Below are 22,533 nucleotides of genomic sequence, written 5' to 3' on the forward strand. Positions count from 1 at the left end.
CTCAGGATGGACTCCTGTTGGGACCTCTGACGGGATAGTTCATGGCATAGGTCCGAGAGCGAGGGAGCTTGGGTGCCACCGGGTTCCATGGCCCGAGCAAACTGTAACGGGACCGGGAGGTGGAAGCTCTGAGCTGCAATACAAAGGGGAAGTCCTTGTAAGGAAGCGGGTGACTCCCAGGGGAGGCAAGCAGGTAGTCACAACAAGTGACGGGGACAGTCTCTGGGTAAGCAGGCAGGAGGTCACGGCAAGTGACGGGGACAGTCTCTGGGTAGACAGGCAGGTGGTCACGGCAAGTGACGGGGACAGTCTCCGGGTAAGCAGGCAGGTGGTCACGGCAAGTGACGGGGACAGTCTCCGGGTAAGCAGGCAGGTGGTCACGGCAAGTGACGGGGACAGTCTCGGGGTAAACGGCAGATACCTTCAACCCAGCGGGCAGATAGACACGGCAGGTACTGGCAGGTGCCTCCGGGGTAAGCAGGTGGATAGCCGTGGCAGGTGCTGGCGGGCGCTTCCGGATAAGCAGGAGGATAGACTCAGCGAGTGCTGGCAGGTGCTTACAGGTAGCAGACAGGTGACAGGCAGGAAACAGGCTGGACTAGTCAGGCTAGCGAAGGGACCTGAGGGCTGAAGCAGAGGTGAAGACACAGTGCGACAACTGTTGCTCGGGCACCTCCATTTTGGAGGAGGTGCCTTAAATATGGGCAGTCCTCTGACCATTGGCCGGGGACTTTTTAGGAAGACGCGCGCCGTCCCTTTAAGAGGTGGGGGAGTGAACGCGCGCGCGCCCTAAGCACTCTGCTGGAGAAGGAACGCACGCCGGCCACAGCAGGGAACGGAGAGCAGGGAGAAGACGTGCCAGGAGCCGGGGGCGAGAGAGACGGTGTCCCTGTCTGACATGGGGCAGGGACGCCGCTGCGCCGACAGAGACAGGAGCGCTGGAGGGACCCACGTAAGGAGCGCGGAGGTGAGAGGGATGGCATCCCTGCCTAGCAGAAGGCAGGGACGCCGATGCTACACACCATGTTTCACTGTTGGGATTGTATTGGACAGGTGATGAGCAGTGCCTGGTTTTCTCCACACATACAGCTTAGAATAATCACCAAAAAGTTCTATCTTAATCTCATCAGACCAGAAAATCTTATTTCTCATAGTCTGTGAGACCTTCAGGTGTTTTTGAGCAAACTCTACGTGGGCTTTCATATGTCTTGCACTGAGGAGAGGCTTCCGTCGGGCCACTCTGCCTTAAAGGCCCGACTCGTGGAGGGCTGCAGTGATAGTTGACTTTGTGGAACTTTCTCCCATCTCCCTACTGCATCGCTGGAGCTCAGCTACAGTGATCTTGGGGTTCTTCTTTACCTCTCTCACCAAGGCTCTTCTCCCTCGATTGCTCAGTTTGGCTGGACGACCAGGTCTAGGAAGACTTATGGTGATCCCAAACTTCTTCCATTTAAGGATTATGGAGGCCACTGTGCTCTTAGGAACCTTGAGTAATGCAGAAATTCTTTTGTAACCTTGGCCAGATCTGTGCCTTGCCACAATTCTGTCTCTGAGCTCCTTGGGCAGTTCCTTTGAGCTCATGATTCTCATTTGATCTGACATGCACTGTGAGCCGTGAGGTCTTATATAGACAGGTGTGTGCCTTTCCAAATCAAGTCCTATCAGTTTAATTAAAAACAGCTGGACTCCAATGAAGGAGTAGAACCATCTCAAGGAGGATCACATGGAAATGGACAGCATGTGACTTAAATATGAGTGTCTGAGCAAACGGTCTGAATACTTATGGCCATGTGATATTTCAGTTTTTCTTTTTAATAAATTTGCAAAAATTTCTACATTTCTGTTTTTTTTCGAGTCAAGAAGGGGTGCAGAGTGTACTTTAATGAGAAAAAAATGAACTTTTTAGAATTTGCCAAATGCTTGCAATGAAACAAAGAGTGAATAATTTAAAGGGGTCTGAATACTTTCCGTACCCACTGTATCTCTCTGATTTAAGGGGATAAAAATTGAGAGTTTGAAAATTGCAAAATATTCTAAATTTTTGACAAATTTCCATTTTTTTCACAAATGAATGCAAGTCAAATCAAAGAAATTTTACCACTATCAAGAAGTACAATATGTCACAAGAAAACATTCTCAGAATCAGTGGGATCCTTTTAAGTGTTCCAGAGTTATTAACTCAAAGTGACACTGGTCAGAATTGTAAAATTAGGCCCGGTCATAAAGGTTAAAATAGGCTCGGGGAAGAAGGGGTTAAGCCTCAGATCACATCTACAAGACGTCACCGACCACGACAGATGGATCCTGTAACTAAGGCTCCGATCACATCTACAAGACGTCACCGACCACGACAGATGGATCCTGTAACTAAGGCTCCGATCACATCTACAAGACGACACCGACCACGAGCGATGGATCCTGTAACTAAGGCTCCGATCACATCTACAAAACGACACCGACCACGAGCGATGGATCCTGTAACTAAGGCTCCGATCACATCTACAAGACGTCACCGACCACGACCGATGGATCCTGTAACTAAGGCTCTGATCACATCTACAAGACGTCACCGATCACGACCGATGGATCCTGTAACTAAGGCTCCGATCACATCTACAAGATGACACCGACCACGACCGATGGATCCTGTAACTAAGGCTCCGATCACATCTACAAGACGTCACAGACCACGACCTATGGATCCTGTAACTAAGGCTCCGATCACATCTACAAGACGTCACCGACAACGACAAATGGATCCTGTAACTAAGGCTCCGATCACATCTACAAGACGTCACCGACCAAGACCGATGGATCCTGTAACTAAGGCTCCGATCACATCTACAAGACGTCACAGACCACGAGCAATGGATCCTGTAACTAAGGCTCCGATCACATCTACAAGACGTCACCGACCACGAGCGATGGATCCTGTAACTAAGGATCCGATCACATCTACAAGATATCACCGACCACGACCGATGGATCCTGTAACTAAGGCTCCGATCACATCTACAAGACATCACCGACCACGACCGATGGATCCTGTAACTAAGGCTCCGATCACATCTACAAGACGTCACCGACCGCGACCGATGGATCCTGTAACTAAGGCTCCGATCACATCTACAAGACGACACCGACCACGAGCGACGGATCCTGTAACTAAGGCTCCGATCACATCTACAAGACGTCACCGACCACGACCGACGGATCCTGTAACTAAGGCTCCGATCACATCTACAAGGCGTCACCGACCACGACCGACGGATCCTGTAACTAAGGCTCCGATCACATCTACAAGACGTCACCGACCACGACCGACGGATCCTGTAACTAAGGCTCCGATCACATCTACAAGGCGTCACCGACCACGACCGACGGATCCTGTAACTAAGGCTCCGATCACATCTACAAGGCGTCACCGACCACGACCGACGGATCCTGTAACTAAGGCTCCGATCACATCTACAAGGCGTCACCGACCACGACCGATGGATCCTGTAACTAAGGCTCCGATCACATCTACAAGACGTCACCGACCACTGATGGATCCGGTCTCTCGGCCTCTGGTCTCCCCCTGGAATCCCCTCAGTGCTGACGTCACACAGATCCTGTTCTGTCTCCAGGAATATAATCTGCGGGGAATGTTCTCTGCTCTGTATATAATGTCTCCTGGGCGCAGGTCTCTGTATAATGGCTGATAACAGAGAGAACAGAGATCCAAGAGAAGAATGAAGCGTCTGCAGCACTGAGGGGGAGGAGCTGTAGTGACGTCATCATTATCACAAGTCCTTCACTACTCTCTGGAACTCCGCCCCCTGATCACATGGCGGTGACGTCACCACAGGTCCTCCCGGTCTCAGTGCAGCAGCTCCGTCCTGGTTGTGCGCAGCTCTTGCTCTCTGGTATCAGCCAGCAGCAGGTTTCCGCTTCCCGCCATTCCGGTGAGATTACAGGGAGGGTTTGTGGTGAATCTGTGAGAGGAGAGTGTGGGGTGAGATCAGAGCTGTTCCTGTGGAGGCTCCTGCTCCATGTGACTGCCGCTCCTCAGTGTTGTATGGGGGATGTGCAGCGGCTCCTCCTCACCTCACCGCCCCCGCTGGAGGTGGAGTTACCACGGTGACCGTCCCCCGCTGGAGGTGGAGTTACCACGGTGACCGTCCCCCGCAGGAGGTGGAGTTACCACGGTGACCGTCCCCCGCTGGAGGTGGAGTTACCACGGTGACCGTCCCCCGCTGGAGGTGGAGTTCCCACGGTGACCGTCCCCCGCTGGAGGTGGAGTTACCACGGTGACCGTCCTCTGCTGGAGGTGGAGTTACCACGGTGACCGTCCCCCACTGGAGGTGTAGTTACCACGGTGACCGACCCCGCTGGAGGTGGAGTTACCACGGTGACCGTCCCCCGCTGGAGGTGGAGTTACCACGGTGACCGTCCCCCGCTGGAGGTGGAGTTACCACGGTGACCGCCCCCCGCTGGAGGTGGAGTTACCACGGTGACCGTCCCCCGCTGGAGGTGGAGTTACCACGGTGACCGACCCCGCTGGAGGTGGAGTTACCACGGTGACCGTCCTCCGCTGGAGGTGGAGTTACCACGGTGACCGTCCCCCGCTGGAGGTGGAGTTACCACGGTGACCGTCCCTGCTGGAGGTGGAGTTACCACGGTGACCGTCCTCCGCTGGAGGTGGAGTTACCACGGTGACCGTCCTCCGCTGGAGGTGGAGTTACCACGGTGACCGTCCTCCGCTGGAGGTGTAGTTACCACGGTGACCGTCCTCCGCTGGAGGTGTAGTTACCACGGTGACCGTCCTCCGCTGGAGGTATAGTACCACGGTGACCGTCCTCCGCTGGAGGTGGAGTTACCACGGTGACCGTCCCCCGCTGGAGGTGGAGTTACCACGGTGACCGTCCCCCGCTGGAGGTGGAGTTACCACGGTGACCGTCCCTGCTGGAGGTGGAGTTACCACGGTGACCGTCCTCCGCTGGAGGTGGAGTTACCACGGTGACCGTCCTCCGCTGGAGGTATCGTTACCACGGTGACCGTCCTCCGCTGGAGGTGTAGTTACCACGGTGACCGTCCTCCGCTGGAGGTGGAGTTACCACGGTGACCGTCCTCCGCTGGAGGTGTAGTTACCACGGTGACCGTCCTCCGCTGGAGGTGGTGTTACCACGGTGACCGCCCCCGCTGGAGGTGGAGTTACCACGGTGACCGTCCTCCGCTGGCGGTGTAGTTACCACCGTGACCGTCCCCCGCTGGCGGTGTAGTTACCACGATGGCCGTTCCTCGCTGGAGGTGTAGTTACCACGGTGACCGTCCCCCGCTGGAGGTGTAGTTACCACGGTGACCGTCCTCCGCTGGAGGTGTGGTTACCACTGTGACCGTCCTCCGCTAGCGGTGTGGTTACCACGGTGACCGTCCTCCGCTGGAGGTGTAGTTACCACGGTGACCGTCCTCCGCTAGAGGTGTAGTTACCACGGTGACCGTCCTCCTACGAGGCTGATAATGAGCGGTCAGATCGGCAGAGGAGGCCGCGGTGGAGTTTGTGGCTTTTCCTCCAGGTTCTTCCTGATAAATTACGGATAGAGAGTAATTAATTGATTCGCGCTAAAATAATGTGAAGGACTTGGAGCGAGTAGATAAAAAGTAATTTTTTATTTGATTCAATTTTCCATTAAAATTGTTAATACTCATAAAATAATGTTCATATTAGTACAATATTATAAAAAGATATAACATGATCGCTTAAAACTGGCGTATAGATTAGATAACCCAGTGGGCTCCAGAGTGGAAAACCTGTAAGGAAATAGGAGAATTGATTTGTTAGGCCCGGTTGAGAGGTATTAGTCCTACGGTAATTAAATCCACATATACCTGGTTCGATGGTACGTAGAATACCGAGTCGGTAGATGAAGAGCCCCTGATTCGTTTTAAGTAGGAACTGGACTATAAAGAAATCAAGGTATACAGGAGTTACTCGAAGTAATAGGGATTTAAGAAAACCGCCAGAGAAAAGGAGTACCTTTTATATGATTATTCTGGTGCTGAGGTAGTTTTTAGTGTAGGATGTAGTTTACACGAACTAATAGATGACACACTGCATGCGTGTAGTAGTTCTGCCTTAAAATTCTTATAGGGTCCAGGAATATCATGAGAGGTTCTTCTTTTGGCTGATGAATCAATTATTATTAAATATGCCTATAGCTTTTTTGGATCAAAAGGTGCCAATCTACAGTCCTAAGGACCCCGTGTATGGTAGGTTAGGTGCTTAGTTGGTATTGTTGCCTGATGTTGCCATAGGGTCCAAGGATATTTTGTTTGGAAATCCAAGTGTACTCACATTGCAGGGGAGACCGAGTGTCTGGGCGCCGGTGCGAGAGCGGTGTCCCGGCCGGTGACTGCCGCTACTCGCGTACTTCCGCTTTAGTGTGTGCACTACTGAGTGAGAGTCTGCCAGGACCTGTGTGACGTGGCAGCACGTGACACACACGTGGTCCGGATGATGCGGCAGCTGATTTGCTCTGATCGAGCTGGATTTAGGGACGACATATTCCTGGACCCTATAAGAATTTTAAGGCAGAACTACTACACGCATGCAGGGTGTCATCTATTAGTCCGTGTAAACTACATCCTACACTAAAAACTACCTCAGCACCGGAATAATCATATAAAAGGTACTCCTTTTCTCTGGCGGTTTTCTTAAATCCCTATTACTTCGACTAACTCATATATACCTTGATTTCTTTATAGTCTGGGCATCTGGGCAATAAAAATGAAAAAAGCATATACAGAATGGGAGGAATAGAGCTAAGCAACAGTACATGTGAAAAATACTTAGGTATACTAATAGATCATAGACTGAACATGAGTCAACAGTGTGATGCAGCAGCAAAAAAGGCAAATACAATTCTGGGATGTATTAACAGAAGCATACAGTCTAGATCACGTGAAGTCATTATCGGACTTTACTCCTCTTTGGTCAGACCTCATCTGGAATACTGTGTACAGTTTTGGGCACCACATTTTAAAAAAGACATAGACAAACTGGAGCAAGTTCAGAGAAGAGCGACCAGAATGGTGACTGGTCTGCAAACCATGTCCTATGAGGAACGGTTGCAGGATTTGGGAATGTTTAGCTTGCAAAAAAGAAGACTGAGAGGAGACTTAATAGCTGTCTACAAATATCTCAAGGGCTGTCACATTGTAGAAGGATCATCATTATTCTCATTTGCACAAGGAAAGACTAGAAGCAATGGGATGAAACTAAATGGGAAGAGACACAGATTAGATATTAGAAAAAACTTTTTGACAGTAAGGGTGATCAATGAGTGGAACAGGCTGCCACGAGAGGTGGTGAGTTCTCCTTCAATGGACGTCTTCAAACAGAGGCTGGACAAACATCTGTCTGAGATGATTTAGTGAATCCTGCTTTGAGCAGGGGGTTGGACCAGATGACCCAGGAGGTCCCTTCCAACTCTACCATTCTATGATTCTATGATAGTCCAGTTCCTACTTAAAACGAATCAGGGGCTCTTCATCTACCGACTCGGTATTCTACGTACCATCGAACCAGGTATATGTGGATTTAATTACCGTAGGACTAATACCTCTCAACTGGGCCTAACAAATCAATTCTCCTATTTCCTTACAGGTTTTCCACTCTGGAGCCCACTGGGTTATCTAATCTATACGCCAGTTTTAAGCGATCATCATATCTTTTTATAATATTGTACTAATATGAACATTATTTTATGAGTATTAACAATTTTAATGGAAAATTGAATCAAATAAAAAATTACTTTTTATCTACTCGCTCCAAGTCCTTCACACTATTTTAGCGCGAATCAATTAATTACTCTCTATCCGTAACTTACCTTTATTTTGACAAATAATGTTTTTTTGTCCCTAATTCGCAGCTGTTATAGTGACCAGCCTACCAGCACCAATTGTAAATTTAATTATATTGTTTCTTCCTGATAAATGTTGGATATTTGGGGCAGAATTCAGTGATTGTCGTTATATCGTCCCCTGTGATCTCCATCTTCTCCTTTATCATGAAGACGCCGGCAGGACGAGATCCCTCCAGCTGATCCAGTGTTCATCCCTCCTTCTCCTGAATGACCCCGAGGATGGACGAGGACGAGACCACCAGAAGATTATTACACTTCACCCTGGAGATCATCTCCCTGCTGAGCGGAGAGGTAACTCCTCTACATTTCTATCAGCTTTATTGTGTTATGTAACAAGTCCGACATCAGGAAGAGGAAATCCAGAAGAGGAAGAGAAGGATTCTTTACTGTAAGAGCAGTGATTGTGTGCAGCTCTCTGCCAGGAGGAGTTGTCATGGGGATTCCCTATAAGAGCTGTAGAGGGGCCTGGATGTCTGTCCTGAGTGTAATAATATTCCCGGTTATGGCCCCAGATTACTGGAGACGGTTATTGATCCCGGGATTTCTACTGATTGTCAGATCTGGAGTCGGGAAGGAATTCTTCTCCCTAAGTGTCTCTCTCCATACACAGGATTACACAATAGTGAGGAAGACACCGGGGGAGGGTGTGACTCCCATCATCCATCTCCAGGAGTCAGGAGGGCGGAGCCCGGACCCCATCACAGAGCCTCTCCCGCACCCCCCGATACATGAGAGGAGGAAGAAGAAGATCCTAGAGCTCAGCAACAAGATGATTGAGCTGCTGAGCGGAGAGGTGACTGCTGGGACATTATACAGGACAGCACTGGAGGATTCTGGGTGACGACCGGAGAGGTGACTGCTGGGACATTATACAGGACAGCACTGGAGGATTCTGGGTGATGACGGTGTCGTTGTTGTCAGGTTCCTATAAGGTGTCAGGACGTCGCTGTCTATCTCTCCATGGAGGAGTGGGAGTATCTAGAAGGACACCAGGATCGGTACCAGGAGGTGATGATGGAGGAGCTCCGGCCTCTGACATCACCAGGTGAGAGGAGACTCTTGTTGGCTCCGGTGGATGTGATGACGTCTCTCGGCCTCGTCCTATAATAGATGATTTTTCTCCAGACTTGCTCTGGTTTTCTCTACATTTTCTCACAGCTTTCATTCCCTGATTATTCTCTTCTGATCTGTGAGTCGCGGTTTCTCCGCTGTCGTCTTCATCAGTCTTGAGTCTTCGTCCTCGGCGGCTTCTTTCAGAATCTTTCCCCTTCCTTAGAGCATCGGTCACATTTTGTCTGCAGATGTCCCAGCGCTTCTGTCCGTTCTCTCCTGTGAGATCTTTCGGTATCTGAGTCTGTCGTGGATTGTTACTCAGCAGAGTCGGGGTTAATTTACTGATGATTTTCCCCCTAATCTGCTGTCGCTCGTCCGTCCCTCAGAATCGGTGCCGGCTCAATGTCGTCATCAGTCGTGGTCGGGCGTCCGGCTCCTCCCTCTTGGCTGACACTTGTGTGATCTTCCTTGGTCTCCTCCGTTCATTCTTCTTCTTTGTGACAAATCACTTTCTCCGTACTGAGCACAAAGTCTTGGATAAATATCGGCACCGGACTGTCCCTCAGACCCCGAAACACGAGTCCTGACATGAAGATGGAGCATGGTGGAGCCGATCACCCCCCAGAGCCGGACATGGAGGCTCTAGCAGTTCTCGGCCCCCGCGTCTATTCACCACTCGCTCTGCAGGCGGAGAAGCACAGAACTTTCCGCACTGGAGGAGAAGGTCGGACCACCGCGCACTCCTCTCTATAGGGGGAATGTTTCTTCTGGAGGAGAAGGTCGGATCACCGCGCACTCCTCTCTATAGGGGGAATGTGTCTCCTGGAGGAGAAGGTCGGATCACCGCGCACTCCTCTCTATAGGGGGAATGTTTCTTCTGGAGGAGAAGGTCGGATCACCGCGCACTCCTCTCTATAGGGGGAAATGTGTCTCATGGAGGAGAGCGGCGATTCTGAGTACGGAGAGTTATAGGCCATGCAATGCCCCATGGGAAATAAGATATGCAGAGAACGGGGTCTCTAGCGCCACCTACAGGAGGCAGCAATCCTAGGAGTCAATATCAATGTTTCAACCCCATCCTGTTGGGGAAAATTTCCATTTCTTTTTCATTTTTTTTTCCTCTCCTTCCATCAGCCAGAACATTTCTATTTTCTATCCACAGATGTTTGACGTCTTCTGTGTTTTTTTTGCAGCACAAATTGTGCGTTTTACCATATAATGTGCTGAAATCAGAAAAAAAAATCCAGCTGAGGTGAGACAGTTAGTGAAAAAAAAAAACGCAATTCCACATTTATATTTTGTTTTTTGTTTCTCTGCATTTATTGGGCGGTAAGAACGACCTTGTGGCGATTTTCCAGGTCAGAACAGGTACAGCGATTCCAAACTTCTGTTTTTTTGTTTTTTGAATATATTTTTCGGGTTAAAAAGATTCTGTGGCATCGGACCAGACAATCTCTCCTTGGCTCCCCGTGTGCATCAGTAAGCACCCATGACCCCGGTGCCTGCTCTCTAGTTGTCCTTTCTACACATTGATGGGCACTAACCGCTGTGTACCGGGTGCTCCTCACAACACCGTCCTTCCGGGTTCTGTGACTTCATCCGTCAGTCGTACATGTGCCCTTTTTTCCTCCTTCAGAGACAAATGCAGAACTTTTTAGCACTTGCTGCCTATTTTATTGTTTCTATCGAGGTGGATGCGGAGATTTATGTCTATTTAAAAAGGAATAAAAACGCATTAACTCGTGTCTTTTTGGCTCTCAAAATACAATCACTGGTAAATGGTCACCGTCCTTCCCCCAATCTCCATACAGTGAATTATGAGAGAAGAAACCGATGGATGGAAATGTGGAGCTTTCTCCAGCTCCTCTGGTTCCATCCCTGGTGGAGATGAATCTTGGCGAAGTTGTGTTTCTTAGTACGGCTCCTTCATCTGACTGACGAGGGTCTTCTCTGTCCCTCTCCTCAGGGTCCTCATCCTCCGAGTGCAGAGCAGAGAGCATTAGGCTTTGGTCTCGCTGATTATCACTTCGTACTTGAGGCCCACAATGTGCTGGGACCTCGGTACCGGTGGTGAGGACCACAACAATGTAATTTATTCCCTGATACATAAACATAGAGTTACTGGTTCTGAGAGACGAGTCTCATATATAGACAGATACACGGCAGGTCATGTATTCAGTCTCTGTGTCTCCACAGATGGATCCAGGAGGAGAAATCCACCAGAGAGATGTCCCCGTCCTCTGTATCCCCAGGACTGTCCAGAAGAGAATCACAATGTCCCGGAGGGTCATCAGGTAGATGGAGCTGAGCCCTGTACCGGATCTGTATATGGGGGGACATTTCTGATCGAGGTCATAGATGTCACAGATTTTGGTGGTTTCTTGTATTGCGCTGATTGTTACATCTGATATATCAGGAGGAAGATCCGACTAAGAATAAAGTGAAGGACGAGACAGAAGAAGAAGCGATGACGAGGAGGGATCAGCCGTGTGTGAGTGACGGGAAGGAGGAGATTCCTGTAGATGTTTCCACAGGTATGTAATAATGACCGGTGTGTGATATCGTGTGAAGTCTCCGGTGCAGTGAAGCTTTATCCGTTGTCCACATCACAGCAGAAGAGTCCGGTGATGACGCGGCTGCTCCTGTAGAGTCCGGCTGTGCACCGATGACTAACGGGGCCGCCTCCACACCTGTTTTTGATAATTTAGGAATCAAATTCTTAATTTTCCTAATTATATGACTTCTAATATTACTTCCATATTTTTGTTACACAAGTCCCGTGCTGCCATATAAATGACTGAGCTTGTGATCCAGACAGAACCTTTTGCAGAAGATTCCCTGTAATGAGGCAGATGGAGACATTGTGGACCCAGTCTGACCTGGATTTGGCATTCTCCGTCTTTTTCAGCGTGCGTAAAAGAGCCGTTAGCACAGTTTTGTGCATCTCTGAAAAGATGGACACAGCTGAACAGAGGCCTGACGGTGTCCAGAGTAACTCTGCTGCCACATTATAGTGAATGGATCCCTTGGGGGTGTCATCTGAATCACGTATTTTGTAGATTTAGATGGAAACCCCGATGTAAATGCTCTGCGTAGAGCGCAGGATAAATGTGATCTAAAATGTTCTGTACCCCAGAATGCCACCAATAAAAGCTTCTACTCAACCCTACTCAACCCACTCTGGTTCATCATATTAACAAAAACATAGGGTGTCCACATTATGTGACGTGGCTCCCACCTAATGAAATCCAGCAAAATCTGCTCATCTAAATATCCTCTCCTCCTGTGTCCCACAGTACGCTTAAACCACAAGTAAGGCTATGTGCCCACGATGCAGAAATGAAGCAGAAAAATTCTGCAGCATTTCTGCATCTCCCTGGCAGAAAAAACGCATGCAGATTGTGCATGCGTTTTTCCTGCATAATACATGCGGAATACATGCGGATTCACATGCGTACCCACGTGCGTTAACGCATGTGTTTCTGCATGCGGATTGACAAGCGCTTTTAGCATCACTTGGAAAGTGCTTGACAACTAGGTCACACTGTATAAATCCATGCAAACGGCATGGATTTATACAGTGTGACCTTAAAAATAAAAAAATAAAGCTATACTCACCCCCGATGCCGCCGTGTGTGCTGTTGCGCTCCTTCCTGGTTCCTTCCTGGTTGCCGGCATCTCGCGAGACAGCCTGCGGTCACATGACCGCGACGTCATCTCAGGTCCTGGAAGGAGAAGCGCTGCAGGGGCCGCCGGACAGGTGAATATAACTTTATTTATTATTTTATTCTTTTTTTTACAGGTACATTGGTACCCAGGTCTGGATGAGAGTCTTCTCTCCTCCAGAACTGGGTACCATCCGCACATTGAAACGCATATTATCCGCTTGTACAAATGTACAGACACGGATTCTATGCGTCTCAATGCAAGTCAATGGCGGCGCTTCCGAAAAATTAATGAACATGTTGCGGATTTATGAGCGCTGCAGAAACGCTGCGGAAAAATCCGCAGCATGTGCATTGACATTGCGGAATGCCATTGGGGACCATGGGGTGCGGATTACCATGCGTTTTTGATGCGTTTCCGCTGCGGAAATTCCGTAGCGGAAATGCATGAAAAACACATCGTGTGCATGCAGCCTTAGCATCCTCATGTTTGGCATTATTGTAGCAAGGAGAGCCCACTTAATTTACAGGGTGCGTGTCTCCAGAAGCACAAGCTGAGCATAATGTACTAGGCACTGCAATATACCGGGCGCTACTGTGTACTGGGCACTACATTGTATGGGCGCTGTGACGATACAGCTTAAAATTTTAATTAGCCAGACGATTAGATTTGTTAAGTCACAGTGGCTCAGTGGTTAGCACTGCAGCCTTGCAGCGCTGGGGCCCTGGGTTCAATTCCCACCAAGGACAACATCTGCAAATAGTTTGTATGTTTTCCCTGTGTTTGCTTGGGTTTCCTCCAGGTTCTCTGGTTTCCTCCCACATTCCAAAGACATCCTGATAGGGAATTTACATTACGAGCCCCAATGGGGACAGTGCCCATAATGTCTGTAAAGCGCTGTGGAATTAATGGAACTATATAAGTGAGTAAAATAAATAAATGAATACACTATTATCTTTGTGTTGACTTTGTAAATGTTTGTGTATTTATGTGCCTGGTCAATAAGAACAGACCAGTATTTGTATTACCCTGAATATTAACTTCTATTTTTTTGGAAACAAGGATGTTTACTCTGCTAAAGACATGTTGCACTAAAAGGCAACTAGATGTTTATTTACAAGACCAACTATGTAAATTGATTAGCTCAAACAATGCCCTCCCTAACACCTTACCTGTGAATGTGTAATTGCACAGACAACTGTAGCTATTTTTAAGGGACATGTGCTTCTGTAGTAGTTAGTCTTGAAGCAGAGAATCAGAAAGGAGAATGAGAGACATCCTTCAGGACAGTAGATGGGTAGCATGGCAATTCCATTCAAAGAGACACAGATTTGGATTCTACATGACTCCAGCATAAGGGTATCAGCCCTGACTGGAAAGATACGGATCTCTGCTCTATTGCCATCAGAGAACAAGGATACATTTGGGGAGACCAGGTTGGGACGATGAAGTCACTTGGCCCCATGGATATGTTGTTTGGAGTTGCCGGGAGGGACCCACCTGTCGCCTGGAACCCATGGAGACATTCAAAGAAGCCAGATTGTGACCCACCGGTCATCTGGCCCCATGGAAACTCTCGGAAAAGCCAGGGTGGGACCCTCGGGTCACCTGGCCTTGTACCTTGACGGACTACTAGCTTCCTAAGCTTACCGCTACCTTGTCTCTGTGGGGAGCCACCAGAACCAGGAAGCCACTAGTTGAGGTAGTCGGCCATGGAAGTTTCCAAACTCGCAGCTGTTCCATCCCATTTGGGCGGAGAAGGAAGGGTGAGACTGTGTAATGTTGTACCATCTTAGGTATTTGCTGGGACTGTTCTGTGTGTTTATTGTCCTCTTTGTGGTTCAGTAAAGTATTGCCACGGTGTTTTATCCTCATCCTGTGTTGTCTGAGGAGCATTTCACCCATGGAAGACCGCGGGTCTTCACAGGCACTATAATGGAATATATGCATTTTCACTTTGCAACATCCATTGCTGCTCGTTTCTGAAAAACATCGATGGAGTCAAATTCATCACTACTCCTGTAGATAAATTCCCAGATAGGTGTAATTTCCAAGACGGGATCCCTTGAGGGGGGATTCTGCTCTTCTGCACTTAGGGGCTCCATATATGGAGTCCGCAAACTATTCTAAAAAAAATTTTTCTCCAAGAGTCAAGTAGCGCTCGCTATATGCTGCCCCACGCTGCATATCTGACCGTCTTTTCCAAACTGTATGTATCTGTCTCCCGGTATGTTCCCTGCATCCAATATCTGCTGTGTATCCACTGATCCCTGCTAATTTCATTCTATCTGTCCTTGGTATGTTTGATCCCATGTGCACGTTCATCACCTCAATCCTTTGATCCCAATACACACTGGTCCCTGACTGTCTGTTTCCTGAATACATTTAGCCTCTGTGTCCTAATTACTCCCCCACTCCACCCATGCTTTTGTGAGCAGTCTTCCTGCGGCTCCTGCACACCTGAGCCATCTCATGTGCTGTTCAGAACTCCATAAATCAAGTGAGCCAAGTCTGGCACAGACGGGTCTAGTTTCTAAAGGGTCCCTTTTTAAGGGTCTAAAAATGAAATATGCCAGAAATGGGCCAGAAGTGACCAGAATGTACGAATAACTATTTACTAATTGTACTTAGATTCTCTTTCTCATTCACACTTAACATTCATTATGCTAACATACACCCTTACTGTTTTTGCCCCACTAATCCTCACTGTGCTTCGCTATCCCCAAACCCCAGCACCCTCTAACCAAATCATCATCTCTCCTTCCCTCTTACCTCCCCACCTGACCTCATCTACAGACCTGCTCCTCAACCTCAGGTCTATCCTACCAAAACATAACACAAGCCGGACACTCTCCTTCTCCCACCTGCTCTCCCTCTCTCTCCCTTTCCTTACTGCTGGCGACATATCTTCCAATCCTGGACCCCCACAGCTTGCACCTTCCACCAATTCCCCCACCTATCGCTTCAAACCAACTGCAAACTACCACAACCTCTCCTATGTAAAACCCGTGCCCATGATGCCCACCCCCATGCTCCCTCTCTCTGGAGCACCCTGGAATGCCCGCTCTGTCTGCAACAAGCTCCATTTTGTCCACGACCTCTTTACCTTTCGCAGTCTCTCCTTCCTGGGCATCACAGAGACATGGCTGACACCTTCCGACACTGCCTCCCCTGCTGCGCTGTGTTACGGTGGCCTCCACTTCACCCGCACTCCTCGCCCTGGTGACAGACATGGTGGAGGAGTGGGTCTTCTCCTTTCTAACAACTGCACCTTTGGCCCTATTCCCCCTCTACCTGACACCTTCCGACACTGCCTCCCCTGCTGCGCTGTGTTACGATGGCTTGCACTTCACCCGCACTCCTTGCCCTGGTGACAGACATGGTGGAGGAGTGGGTCTTCTCCTTTCTAACATCTGCACCTTTGGCCCTACTCCCCCTCTACCCTCCCTTATTCTCCCTTCTTTTGAAGTCCACTCTGTCCTTATCTACTCTCCCTCCAACCTCCAAGTGGCTGTGATATACCGACCTCCGGGCCCGATCACTGCCTTTATTGACCAATTCGCCACCTGTCTTCTTTACTTTCTCTCTGCTGACATTCCTACAATCATCATGGGCGATTTCAACATCCCCACTGACACTTGCCAGTCAACAGCATCCAAATTCCTGTCAATTACTTCATCCTTTGGACTTACTCAGTGGTCCTCCTCAGCCACCCACACAGACGGACACACACTAGACCTGATCTTCACCCGACTCTGCTGCTTATCTAACCTCACAACTTCCCCCCTTCCCCTATCTGACCACCATCTACTCACTTTCTCATCCCTGTCCTGGTCATCTGTCACCCATGTCCAGCAACTAGCACACCCCCTCAGAAACCTTGTACATCTAGACACTCACACACTCTCTGACTCTATTCTACCACTGACTTCCATATCTTCACTCCACAACACAAACAGCGCCACTGCTTTCTACAATGCCACTCTCGCATCAGCTATTGACTCGGTTGCCCCTCTTATGCATGGCAGAGCACGACGAGTCAATAGGCAACCCTGGCATAAAAACCTCACTAAACAGCTCCAATCAAGCATCCAGGGTAGCAGAGCGGCGTTGAAAGAAAACACATTTTCAAGATGACTTCACTGCATTCAAACAAGCAACACTCGCATTCAAATCAGCACTCACCTCTGCTAAACAGGCCTACTTCACAACCCTCATATTTTCCCTGTCCTACAACCCCAAACAGTTATTCAACACTTTTAACTCTCTCCTCTGCCCTCCACTTCCCCCTCCGACCTCCGTCTTCTCTGCTGAGGAGTTTGCCACACACTTCAAAAACAAGATTGACCAAACACGGCAAGTCTTTACTGCCCAACTACCACAATCCCTTTGTTTTCCACACCATTTCCCTACCTCTATAACCTCCCTTCCCAATATCACGGAAAGAGACCTTACTCGTCTCCTCTCCAAATCACACCTCACCACATGTGCACTCAACCCCATCCCTTCCCACCTCCTCCCCAACCTCACCCCCACACTCACCCCATCCCTAGCCCATCTCTTCAACCTATCACTAACTTCTCGTACCTTCCCCGCTGCCTTCAAAAATGCCTCAATCACGCCCATCCTCAAAAAGCCATCCCTCGACCCAACCGCCTTGTCCAGCTATCACCCCCAATTATCCAGCTATTCTTTTGTGTCTTCTCCGTTCAATGGTATAACATTTTGTGAAACACATATGGCGTCAAAACGCTCACTACACCCCTAGATAATTTATTTGTGAAAATTATTAATTTGTGGCCAAAATAACATTTTTGGGGGAAATGTATTTATTTTTTTTAACTTTCACGGTCCAATTTCTTAAAATTCCGTGAAGCACCTGTGGTTTCAAAATGCTCCCCATACATTTTAGATAAATTCCTTGAGGGGTCTAGTTTCCAAAATGGGGTCAGTTGTGTGAGGTTCCTTCTGTTTAGGCACATCAAGGACTCTCCAAACGCGATATGGCGTCCGCTATCTACATCAGCCACTTTTGTACTCCAAACTTCAAATGGCGCTCCCTCCCTTCTGAGTCCTGCTGTGCACCCAAACAGTAGTTTTCCTCCACATATGGGGCATTGACATACTCAGGGGAAAGTGTACAACAAATGTTATGGTCCATTTTCTCCTGCTACCTTTCTGAAAATTAAAAATTTGGAGCTAAAATAACATTATTGTGGAAATACTTTTCCCTTCCACATTGCTTTAATTCCTGTGAAGCCCCTAAAGGGTTAATAAACTTCTTGAATGTGGTTTTGAGGACTGTGAGGGGTGCAGTTTTTAAAATGGTGTCACTTTTGGGTATTTTCTATCACAGGACCCTCAGTCACTTTAAATGTGATGTTTTCCCTAAAAAATATAGTTTTGTAAATTTTGTTGGAAAAAATGAGAAATGATAAACTTTTAACCCTTCTAACTTCCTAACAAGTTTCATCAATGATGCTGATGTAAAGTAGACATGTGGAAAATGTTATTTATTAACTATTTTGTGTGATATAACTCACTGGTTTAAGGGCATAAAAATTCAAAGGTTGAAAATTGCAAAATACTCAAAAAAAATTTGCCAATTTTTTTTTTATATTTTCATAATTAAAGGCAAATAATAACGACCAAAATTTACCACTAACATAAAGTGCAATCTGTCACGAAAGAAACAGTCTCAGAATCAGTGGGATACGTTGAATTACCACATAAAGTGATGCTGGTCAGAATTGTAAAATGAGGCCTGGTCATTAACCCACATAACGAGCAAAGTATCTTGGTCCTTTAGGGGTTAATGTACCTTCAGCACTATTGCAGTCTTCTAAGGTTTCCTATTATGCTCTTATACATGCTGTGGACCTGATTACGGTGGCCGGAGCTCGACTGCTCCTGGATGTAGGGCCGCCTTCACTTTACCCGTCATTGTGTTAATGTTATGGCATGTAGTTGTCTTCCTTATTACCGGTACTTTCACTGACGAGGGTCTTCATTGTGAGCTCCATAAAATACATTTAGAAATCTCTTTGGATATGATTTTTTTCTTTAAAACAAATCTATCTTTCCTCCTTACAGGAAATCCTTGTGAGAATAACGGTTCATCACTAAATTGTAAAAAAGAAGATATCAGGAAGCACTCTAATGGAGAAAACCTCTTCACCCTTCCTGCACCTCCTGGACTTCACAGCACTTCACCTTCTTATAATCCTCCTAATCATGAGGAATCATCTCCTGAGCAATCTCACATTGTTACCACAATTCCAGGTGACACAGATACAAGATTTCAGTGTGACAAGCAACTTACTAAAAGCTCAGATTGTTTAATACAAAGAAAACACAAAGGAGAAGAGCCATACTCCTGTTCAGAATGTGGGAAATGCTTTACAAGTAAATAAAAATTTGTTATACATGAGAGAATTCACACAGGAGAAAAGCCATTTTCATGTTCGGAATGTGGGAAGTCCTTCACAGATAAAGGGAGTCTTATAAAACATCAGAAAATTCACACAGGTGAGAAGCCGTATTCATGTTCAGAATGTGAGAAGTCCTTCACAGATAAAGGGAGTTTTACAAAACATCAGAAAATTCACACAGGAGAGAAGCTGTATTCATGTTCAGAATGTGGGAGATGTTTTATAGATAATTCAGTGCTTCTTAAACATCAAAGAATTCACACAGGAGAAAAGCCTTTTTCATGTTTACAGTGTGGAAGGTGCTTTCCAGATAAATCACAGCTTGTTGCACATCAGAAAATCCACACAGGAGAGAAGCCATATTCATGTTCAGAATGTGGGAAGTCCTTCATCGATAAAGGGAGCCTTATTAGACATCATAAAATTCACACAGGAGAGAAGCCATATTCATGTTCAGAATGTGGGAATTGCTTTAGACATAAAGGGAATCTTATTAAACATCAGAAAATTCACACAGGAGAGAAGTCATATTCATGTTCAGAATGTCGGAAATGTTTTATAGACAATTCAGTGCTTGTTAAACATCAAAGAATTCACACAGGAGTGAAGCCTTTTTCATGTTTAGTATGTGGAAGGTGCTTTACAAATAAATCACATCTTGTTAGACATCAGAAAATCCACACAGGAGAGAAGCCGTATGCATGTTCAGAATGTGGGAAATGCTTTACAGATAAAAGGAGTCTTATTACACATCAGAGAATTCACACAGGAGAGAAGCCATATTCATGTTCAGAATGTGAGAAATGTTTTATAGATAATTCAGTGCTTGTTAAACATCAAAGAATTCACACAGGAGAAAAGCCTTTTTCATGTTTAGTATGTGGAAGGTGCTTTACAAATAAATCACATCTTGTTACACATCAGAGAATCCATACAGGAGAGAAGCCATATTCATGTTCAGAATGTGGGAAATGCTTTACAGTCAAAGGGAATCTTATTAAACATCAGCGAACTCACACAGGAGAGAAGCCATATTCGTGTTCAGAATGTGGGAAATGTTCTAGAAGTAAATCAGATCTTATTAAACATCAGAGAACTCACACAGGAGAGAAGCCATATTCGTGTTCAGAATGTGGGAAATGTTCTAGAAGTAAATCAGATCTTGTTAAACATCATAAAATTCACACAGGAGAGAAGCCATATTCGTGTTCAGAATGTGGGAAATGTTCTAGAAGTAAATCAGATCTTGTTAGGCATCAAAGAATTCACACCGGGGAGAAACCGTTTTCTTGTTTACAATGTGGAAAAAGCTTTAGAGATGAATCAAAACTTTTTATGCATCAGAGAATTCACACAGGAGAGAAGCCGTATTCATGTTGACTTTGAGAAATGCTTTTCAAAAAAAATCAAGTCTTTTGAGCCACGAGAGAAGTCACACAGGAGAGAAGCCGTATTCATGTTCAGAATGTGGGAAAACTTTTATACATAAATCATATCTTGTAAAACATGAGTAGTCAAACAGGAAAGAAACTGTAATTATGTTCTCTGTGTTTCATCAATTTTAATAAACATTGCTCAGCATAAATGAGTACACCCCTTTTGATAAATTTTATTTAATATCTCACTGAACACAAGAACAATTTCTAAAATTTTGCCAACACTGAATTCCATAGAATTTTTTTTAGAATCAAAACATGGAAGTAAGGTTGATTAGTGATTTGGTACTCGCCCGAGCATCTCAGTGCTCGAGATGCTTGGTACTCGGTGAGCAAATTTGGAATGCTCGGGCGGGAGCCTGAGTCCTCGCCCTGCATGTTTGGTGCTGTTCAGACATTTAGACAGCCAATTAACTTGCAGAGATTGCCTGACAGTCACGGTAATGCCTCAGCCATGTTGGTTGTGGCATTACAGTGATTGGCTGGCCGCATAGCGTCATTGGGTCTATATAAGATCTGGCGCCGCCATGCTCGCCACAGTCACTCCGGAATCAGACAGTGTAGGGAGAGGTGCTGCTGAGCTAGGGAGAGAATTGACGGTTGTTTTAGTGAGGTATTCCACAGCATTACAAATCTACAGTAACAGTCCTTCTAAGGACTAATGCTACTGAATATTAATCCTGGTGATAGCAGGAGTTAGGCAGGCAGAGTTTGTGGAGAGCGTATACAACACAATAGGATCCTTTGCATGTTCTTTCTGCTGCTTTTACTCATATCCATAGTCCTAGATATCAGGGCTAATATTCTTATTGCTCTTAATCCTGATAATTTTGGTGAAAGCAATATAATACACCATTTTTACTGCTCCATTTTCTTGTTAGCAGCATACAGTCAGATTTGGTTGATTTTAACCCCTTCGCAACCCTGGGATTTTCCGTTTTTGCATTTTTGTTGTTTGCTCCCTTTGTTCCCAGAGCCATAGCGTTTTTATTTTTTGGTCAATATGGCCATGTGAGGGCTTATTTTTTTGCGGGACGAGTTGTACTTTTGAACGACATTACTGGTTTTACCATATCGTGTCCGGGAAAACGGGAAAAAAATTCCAAGTGCGGTCAAATTGCATAAAAAGTGCAATACCACAGATTGTTTAAAAAAAATTTTTTTACCACGTTCACTGAATCCTAAAACTGACCCACCGTTATTATTCTCCTGGTCATCACGAGTTTGTAGACACCAAACATGTAGAGGTTCTCTTTTATTTAAGTAGTGAAAAAAAATTCCAAAGTTTGCTAAAAAAAAAAAAAAAATGGCGCCATTTTCCAAGACCCGTAGCGTCTCCATTTTTCGGGATCTAGGGCCGGGTGAGGGCTTATTTTTTGCGCGCCGAGCTGAAGTTTTTATTGATACCATTTTGGGGTAGATCCGATGTTTTGATCGCCCGTTATTGCATTTTATTGCAATGCTGTGGCGACCAAACAGTGTAATTCTGGTGTTTAGAATTTTTTTCTCGTTATGCCGCTTACCGATCGGATTAATTCTTTTTTTTATATTGATAGATCGGGCGATTCTGAACGTGGCGATACCAAATATGTGTATGTGTTTCTTTATTATTATTTTATTTTGAATGGGGCGAAAGGGGGGTGATTTAAACTTTTTATATTTTTTAAATTTTTTAATATTTTTAAAAACATTTTTTTTTTTCACTTTTTGCATGCTTCTATAGTCTCCATAGGAGACTAGAAGCAGCACTTGTCTGATCACCTCTGCTACATACAGGGGATCAGCAGATCACCTCTATGCAGCAGAAATGCTCCTGTGCTATGAGCACCAACCACTAGGTGGCGCTCATAGCGATCAGCTCTTGACAACCACTGGAGTCTGCTGCAGACCCAGGGTTGTCATGCTCACGCATCTTTGACCTGCGATCAAGTGACGGGGTCACGGCTGGGCGGGGTAAGTGATGTGCTTCTGGCGCGGCAATGTTAAATGCCGCTGTCAGAGATTGACAGCGGCATTTAACATGTTAACAGCCGCAGGTGG

General features: G+C 46.6%; 1 protein-coding gene and 1 pseudogene across 1 annotated transcript; both read left to right on the forward strand.

The window, feature by feature from the left end:
- The first annotated feature begins 3,827 nt into the window (after positions 1–3,827).
- On the forward strand, positions 3,828–9,547 carry LOC141212345 (gastrula zinc finger protein XlCGF53.1-like). The gene is made up of 5 exons (XM_073664901.1): positions 3,828–3,947; positions 8,058–8,198; positions 8,518–8,700; positions 8,829–8,984; positions 9,347–9,547. Exons 2-5 carry the CDS (start codon positions 8,115–8,117, stop codon positions 9,545–9,547), a joined length of 624 nt encoding a protein of 207 aa, XP_073521002.1. The 5' UTR covers positions 3,828–3,947; positions 8,058–8,114.
- Positions 9,548–10,990: 1,443 nt separating this feature from the next.
- LOC141212370 (uncharacterized) lies at positions 10,991–20,592 on the forward strand (annotated as a pseudogene).
- Positions 20,593–22,533: the final 1,941 nt, after the last annotated feature.

The sequence above is a fragment of the Phyllobates terribilis genome, unplaced genomic scaffold, assembly GCF_046119375.1.
Source record: "Phyllobates terribilis strain yellow unplaced genomic scaffold, ASM4611937v1 Scaffold_171__1_contigs__length_4068163, whole genome shotgun sequence".
Lineage (NCBI taxonomy): Eukaryota > Metazoa > Chordata > Amphibia > Anura > Dendrobatidae > Phyllobates > Phyllobates terribilis.

Excerpts from the sequence above, each read along its gene's own strand:
- LOC141212345 (XM_073664901.1), top strand. The coding sequence starts at position 8,115 with ATGACCCCGAGGATGGACGAGGACGAGACCACCAGAAGATTATTACAC. Across the intron at positions 8,199-8,517 it reads TCTCCCTGCTGAGCGGAGAG|GATTACACAATAGTGAGGAA; the intron begins GTAACTCCTCTA and ends CTCCATACACAG. Across the intron at positions 8,985-9,346 it reads TCTTGTTGGCTCCGGTGGAT|AATCGGTGCCGGCTCAATGT; the intron begins GTGATGACGTCT and ends TCCGTCCCTCAG.